This window comes from Cottoperca gobio, chromosome 7, assembly GCF_900634415.1.
Source record: "Cottoperca gobio chromosome 7, fCotGob3.1, whole genome shotgun sequence".
In the NCBI taxonomy this organism is placed as follows: domain Eukaryota; kingdom Metazoa; phylum Chordata; class Actinopteri; order Perciformes; family Bovichtidae; genus Cottoperca; species Cottoperca gobio.
The window spans coordinates 2,296,661-2,304,130 of record NC_041361.1 but is presented as its reverse complement, the minus strand read 5'-3'; the positions used below and the strand labels follow the sequence as shown (position 1 = coordinate 2,304,130).

At 42.3% G+C, this 7,470-nt stretch overlaps 1 protein-coding gene across 1 annotated transcript; it reads right to left on the bottom strand.

The window, feature by feature from the left end:
* Positions 1-108: 108 nt before the first annotated feature.
* Positions 109-6,612, bottom strand: ccn5 (cellular communication network factor 5). Its single transcript, XM_029435596.1, has 5 exons — positions 6,401-6,612; positions 4,541-4,757; positions 3,754-4,002; positions 2,199-2,440; positions 109-1,667 (listed from the first exon to the last, which is right to left on the bottom strand). Exons 1-5 carry the CDS (start codon positions 6,461-6,463, stop codon positions 1,380-1,382), a joined length of 1,059 nt encoding a protein of 352 aa, XP_029291456.1. The 5' UTR covers positions 6,464-6,612; the 3' UTR covers positions 109-1,379.
* Positions 6,613-7,470: the final 858 nt, after the last annotated feature.

Genomic DNA, 7,470 nt, shown 5'->3' with positions numbered 1-7,470 from the left:
CCTCAACTTCAGCAGGAGATCATTTTGTCCACTAGATGTCAGGATGTCTGACTGAGGTGCAGTGCAAGCGGATGTGCAGCATTTTAAAGAAGACATCAACAGCAACACTAATCATTAATTTTCCTTCATTAATCATATAAAATACCAAAATGCTGTGTATTTATGTATTGTGTACTGCACAGTAATGATTGATGAATGATTAGGTGAAAGCTACAGTATGTACAACATGACTATATAAATCTGTGGAAAAATATACAAAACATTTAGAGTAAAAATACAAGTCGTATGTAAAATATTGAGACATTTTTCACTATACATCTGTCTGGAATTATTTACAACAAAATAAGAAAATTAAGAAATAAGTGCAATGTCACGTGACTACAAACACACAAGAACTGTACAAGTTAAAAGTTGCTTTGCTCAATATCTGTCAACACAAAGGTTGGGGTCGTTCTTTGGCATCTAAGACATACCGTATATTGCCGATTAGCAGTAGTATTAAAGTATGTCTTTAAAACTGTCTTTATGACCATATTAAACTCATGGCCAACTGTCCTCAGTTCATATTTAAGTAGAGAAAAAAATTCTTGAATTACAAGAACATTATTTTTCTTGGCCGAGATGTGGAACGAAGAATTACTTTCAATTTAATTGGCTCACTTGTCCAAAATGTTTAGCCCAGTGTACTTCTGATCCCAGCTCCTCGCCTCAGGCCTCCACTACTGTGTATCTTGCTCAGGAGCTAATTTGATCTATTGCGACTGAAAATGTTCCAGAAAAACTTAATACAAATCACACATGGCACCAACTTTAGTTTGTCTCTTATGGCTCCTTGTCACTTTGAGGATTGATTTTAAAATGCCACATACAAGGCATTACATGATCAGGGTCTGTAAAGAGTCATGCCCTCTGACCTCCAGGAGGAAAAGTCTCAGAGAAGGCAAATCAGTGCACATTTTCCTTAAAACCCACTTGTAATATATGACTTTTACTTTGTGGGTTATACACTTATGTCTCTTTATCTTATATATTGTCTTCTCTGTCTGATCCATCTCTTTCCCTGTTCCTGTTCCTGTTCCTGTTCAGCACGTTGTCACTTCTGGGCTACTGTAAACTAAGTTTGCTTATTTCGTCTAGATTTGCCAAATAATGAATGGCTTCCCAAGGGGTGGGAGTGAAAAGGAGTTGTGAATAAGTGCAGTTTGAGCTTGTACACATGTGAAGATCATCGTTCAACCCAACTCAATCACAGTTTATATCTACAATTATCATTTTCTCTTTCAAGGTCTGTTGATTAGAGAATGTCTATGTGGATCCGCCTGGTGATACGAATCAGTCAGTGAAGTCTTTCTGAGTGAGTCAGAGCTCATACAGGCCGATCAGGGCCTGAATCCCCACAGAGCAGGGTTACTGTAAGGTGAGTAGGGGCAGTTGTTATGACAAACACATGAGTGGATCATCATCACAGCTCGCTGTAGCAGTCTGCCGGAGGGGCAGCGGAAGGTCAACTCAGCCGTGGTGGTCTGATAAGGCGTGCAGCAGCGGGAGTCAGTGCACTGTCCGCAGTACCGGAGCTGGTGGGCACGGGTGCTGTAGCAGCCCTGGTGAACGAGCCGAATGGGGCCCGGTGACGTGTAGCTGGGCTTGCACCGTCCCTGCTGTCCCCACTAGGAAAACAAGATGCACACTTACAACAGAACTCCACAGAACCCTAACCTTTCATTTTAAAATTGTTTGTGCGTTGCAGCTTCAGAGAAATCTTTGTAAGTTCACCCGAATCACATTAAGCATATGTTTTCAATTACCCCTTGTTGTTTCTTAGCTATGCAGAGCATTGCTCAGTCTTTGTTTGTGGGGCCAAACCTAAGTTCATAAAGTTCCAACGTTGAATACCCAAAAGTAAAAAGGTAGACGGGTACACGTTCACCAATTTATTCTGGCCATGTCAGACAAACAATGCTAAGGTCATGTGGCCTGGTGGCCTTCATTAGAGCGTGAAGTAAAATGGAAGTCATGTCATTGGACAAGTTTGTCCTGAAGATATGTGAAAAAACTATCTCCAAACTCAGCACATAAAACCAAAACCGCTTTTTGTGATTTGGGTGAACTGACCATTTAAAGCCGTCAATGGACGATGGCGATACATGAGGAGATAGAACATGACTACATGCAGGGAGTAGAAATAAACTGAGGCTCACCATGGGTTTCCTCGGGGCAGGCTGAACTGTACGGCAAGGCCGCACTTTACAAAGTCGAGTTTCCATTTGCAGCTTGCATGCTGGGTTCTGGTTAGAGACTCGTATGGAGAGCCCAGCCCCACAGCTCTGGGAGCAGGCACTCCACTGGGTGCTCTGCTCTGTACAGGTGGAGGCAGGTGGGACGAGTTTGTTTAGAGGGTGATCCATCCGGAGAGCTGGCCACAACCTGCCGGGTCTCATGGCTAAAGAAACCAAATGAAACAATGACTAGAGAGAGAAGCACATTCAGATCACATCACATGAACTAAACTCATTCACCTCAGTGACTCACTTCCAGTAAACCTTCACGTCTCATCCGATTGTTTTTTATTCACAAAAATGTCCAATTGAAGTTTGATCCAATGCTTTGGATTTTTGTGAATCTAAAATTCCAAAGCAAGTTTTTGTTCCTCCCAAAACTAACATGTACGAGTCATAATAATCAGCTGATCTTCAGGGATGTATCCAAGAACAAAATGTTCTATTGCTGCTCTCATAAGGTTGTTAGACTCCGACAGTGTTCGGTGATCCAGTTGTTATTGGAGTGGCTTCATTTTCCGGACTCCCCCTCTCACGTACACGCTGCTCTTTTAATGCAGTAATAGTCTCTACAGTGCTTCATGTTTAATTGTTACACAGCTGTGGTTGTTGTTATGAAACTAGGAAACTTGGTGACTGAGAAAGAAATATGTTTTGACTTTTCCAAAGAAATGTGGGTTATATTTGGACTTTGGGAGTTTTCATTTGGCCAGACACACCCCAGTTTAACTCAAAAATGCTCCAGTAAAAACTTCCAGACATGACCACCAGTGACAAACCTCATATAAATGAAGGGAGAATTATGTTGCCATATGGAATGATCATTAATGAGCAACTTTTGTAGCTGAGAAATCCAGTGATAGTATATGGAGAAACATCTGACATCTGGAAATAATGTTGTAAATGAGAACACCATTTAAAGGAATAGTTCGACACTTTGAGAAATGCACTTAATTGCTTTCTTTCAGAGAGTTTGATGAAAAGATTGTTACCACTCTTTTGTCTGCTCATTAAATATGAAGCTACAGCCAGGAGGTGATTAGCTTAGCTTAGCATCAAGACTGGAAACGGGGAAAAAGATTAAAAAAAACACACATTTTTGTTTTTACACTTTGGTTTTTAAAGATAGCGAGTTATAAGATGTTAATTTGTGAGCTTTAAAGATGCAAGTAGGACAGACTTTGTTACCTTTAGACAGAGCCAGGCTAGGCTTTCCTGTCTCTATGCTACAATAAGCTAATCTGCTGCTGGATATGGTTTCATATTTACTGTACAGACATGAGTTGTATCCATCATTTCATCCAACTCCTGGTAAGAAAGCAAATAAGTGTTTCCTAAAATGTAAAAATCTTCCAGTTAAAGTCCACTATGAAGTTTCTAATGTAGCTCACTACTGCTGCTGCTAGTAAGAAATCTACTTCCATAAGCCAGGGTTTATTTTACCCTCATAAGTCATCCGTCCACCTGTTGAGTTTACCTGTGATGGCATCCTGAATGACTGTGTTCTCAAGGTTTTCACACACCCATTCCTTGCAGCATTTCCCCGGTAGCCGGATATGTTGTGGGTTGGGACAGTCCGGAGTGGGAAGGCGAGCATTCAGAGGACAAGTTGGCACACAGCTCACCCCTCCACCTCTGCAGTGGCAGTACGAGTCACAGGAGGGCTGAAACGACTGGCCCTCATGGTAAGAGATGCCATTGACTTCACAGCCCAGATCCTCCTGACCTGTAAGAAACAAAGACGCACAGACGTCTTAACTTTCTCCACCATACCTGCCCCTTGGATTGATGTGGGAAACTTAATCAGGAAGTGAAAGGATTAGATTAGGTGGAGAGAGAGGGGGGAGATGGATGGATGCAGGGGGACACAGCAGAGGAACATGAGAGAGAGAGAGGTGAGGACACAGGAGCTGCTGTCCCTGCCAATGGTTATGTAGTCTTATGGGAAACCAGGCGTCTCTACTGAGAAACTGAGGAGTCTGTTTTTCAATCCATGAGTGTTGTCTCTGCAATCTATCATGCTGCTCAAAGGGCAGTCATTAGATGAAATGTGTCAACAGCAGTCCTGGAAATAGAAGTTGAAACGTTCTGGAGTTCTGACAGGCCGTCCCGCTCCGCTGAGCAGACTTTAAACATTGACTGTCTGTTTGTCGCGCGCATGCAAACTGACTGAGGCTCTATCACCTCCTCCCTGTACGTCCTGCACTCTGTCCTACCCACACAGACATGGGCCTGGTTGTTTGCTTGTTAGAGGAGGCACTCACTGACACACTCCCCAGGGTCTCCGGGGAAGCTGGCGCTGTAGTCGCACTGCAGTCCTCTCTGGCTGTCGCAGGGAAACATCTCAGTGCAGGGCTCGCCTTGTAGCCGGGCGCATACCTGGCAGCACCGGCAGCCATCCAGCATCAGGGGGACTCCTGTGGGGCACTGGGGGACAGAACTGGGGCAAAGGCAGGGCCTGTCACACAGCTGGCACAGCACCTGCAGGGACAACACACATGGGAACCGGTCAGACCAGGGGCGTCAAACTCATTTAGTTTTTACAAAACATTATGAACAACCTGCAATTTCAACAATAGTGTTAGTTTATCATTTACACATGTGTGTTACAACTTACTGATCACAGTGTGTCTACAAAGGCTTTTACTTTATGATCAAAACAACTAATTTTTACACTTTCATCCCACGGGCCGGATTGGACCCTCTGGCGGGCCGGTTTTGGCCCGCGAGCCGCATGTTTGGCACCCCTGGGTTAGAGGATGATAGAACATCATTGTTATCATCACACCCACAATTCTAATCATCTAAATCAGGCATGTCCAAAGTCCGAAAGATTCATACGGCCGGCAGCTCTGTTCTAATAATGTGTTATTTATGGCCCGCTATTACTATCAAACAGAATAAATCTTTAAAATAATTCCTCCTTTTGTTCAATGTTATCTGACTGATATGAATGAAAGGCATAATTGTGCCTTTAGAGTTGTCCACGCCTGCCTGAGTGGCTCATATGTGTTTCCATTACCATTTGAATAATAAGGATAATTGTGACAATGAAAATTGTTATATAACAGTGTGTTTTATGTTATATGTAACTTTTATGGTTAACAAATGTCAGAAGGGACTATTGGCCCCCGGGCATCTTCACTTTATCAAATCTGGCCCTCTTTGAAAAAAAAGGTTTGGACACCCCTGATCTAAATCTTTATCCTCGTGACGAGATTTTCATGTGAGGGGTAAAGAAAATACTATCGGTATTCTGAGAAACTGCACGCCAGCAGCTAACACAGGCCAAACCACTGTTTCCAATTACATGTATCTGGTGGAGCCAAAACACAGGCGAGATCTGGACGAGCCCAGTTTCACTTAAACAGAGCAGAATAAATGAAAACCAGACCACTGCTTGTTTTTCACTCGCTGCCCAACACGACAATGCAGCCGTAATGTCATTCCACAAACATACAGTGAGAGAACGTTACACATTTCTTTACTGGTAACACTTCAAACTTTAAAACAGGAAGATGATAATAGAACGTGTGCTTGAATATGCAGAGAATATGGTGTCATAAGAGTTACGTCAACAAATAATTTGCGTATTTGTATGGCTGAAATGATTAATCAGTTAATAACTTACATTTATCTGAATCAATTTTGATATTTCTCACTCTTTTGATTCACTTTTCAATCAAAAATGCAAAATATTCTCTAGTTCCAGCTTCTTAAATGCTATGCTTTTTTGTCTCATGTGATCATGAACTGAATATCTTAGCAGTTTTGGACGAAACAAGACACTTTATGATATTATGATGTGATGCAGTAAATTGAAAAATGAACAATTACCACTATTTTCTGACATTTGATAAGCTAAACAACTAATCAGGAAAATAATCAACAGATATTTGTTTGTTATAGTCCTACTTGTTTTATATTTGTAACTCTGTCCAGAATCACTCTTTTGTTTTAAATTAAAATCAGAAGACGTTTCTCCACACAATTTGCTGCATAGAAAAGATATTCAACAATATTACTCAATCCTAAAACAATAAATTAAATACACCCCCCCCCCCCCTCCTCATTATAATCTAATTCAGAACAAACTACAGTAAGTAAGCAGGAGCAGGCCTCACCTGTGTAGCCACACACAGCAGTACAGCCAGAGCTGTCACACAGTCACACAGCAGTCGGTCCATGGGGGCTCGTGTTGATGATGCAGCTCAGTCTGCCTCACTAACCTGTGTGATGCTGTTAGCTAACTGCTCATTCTTGTGCCTGCTGACATTTATAAAGTCTGGACTCTGATGTCACAGTCCGACTACCGTGTAAACAGCCACTGGACCGGCATCAGAAATGTTTCACATTCCTCCTCCTTGCTGCCCATTTCCACTTCCAGACACTCACACACACACACACACACACACACACACACACACACACACACCTCCACCCCCAAGTCTCTCCCCTCTTTTTTCCTCTCCTCCCTCTCTTTCCAGTCTTGTGGCGTTCTAAGTTTACACAGCTTAACACGAGCTGAGGAGAGAAAAATACATTAGCCCAGTTGTCTAAAAGTCAAACAACCTCCGGGGCTTTTGTGGTGACGATTCCGATTGAAGTCTATGAGATCTTGCTGATATTTTTACAGACTGCTGCTTCACTGTATGGTCAGTCAGATATAGTGGATATTCTTTTGAAAAGACGGATATAGAGTAGATATTCCCCCAATTTAGTTTTTCCTACAGCAACCTAAAATACTTCTGAAACCCTGATGTGTAACTTTAAAGAGATGAAATCCTTCTCTTCCATCTGGTTTCCAAGGTGTAAGAGCAGCATGTGTGAGGTTGACCTTGGATCAGCAGGATCTTTTCTATTGTGAGAGAAGCGTTCCTCTGAAGAGAATTCAAATAGGAGCCTGGAAGCAAACAGAACTCCTCAGAGGTCACAATGGTGCACCCTGTGTTATTTATTTGTATTCAACCTTGGGACCTCGGTTAGACAGAACGTAGCCAAGCTGCTTTTTTTTTTTTTACTAAATAGTTACAGCAGTGGTAACGGTGATACTGATTCAGTTCACTGACACAGTGCAAGTTGCAAACAGCATTTTTTGTTAGCATGTGGGTTAGTGTCTGACACTTATTTAACTTATACTGCAGTAGACTCAAGTCTCTGCATCACACGACTGCATCGATCAGACGCTACCGAT

Excerpts from the sequence above, each read along its gene's own strand:
- ccn5 (XM_029435596.1), bottom strand. The coding sequence starts at position 6,463 with ATGGACCGACTGCTGTGTGACTGTGTGACAGCTCTGGCTGTACTGCTG. Across the intron at positions 4,758-6,400 it reads TGCTGTGTGTGGCTACACAG|GTGCTGTGCCAGCTGTGTGA; the intron begins GTGAGGCCTGCT and ends TTGTCCCTGCAG. Across the intron at positions 1,668-2,198 it reads CTGCCCCGAGGAAACCCATG|TGGGGACAGCAGGGACGGTG; the intron begins GTGAGCCTCAGT and ends TTGTTTTCCTAG.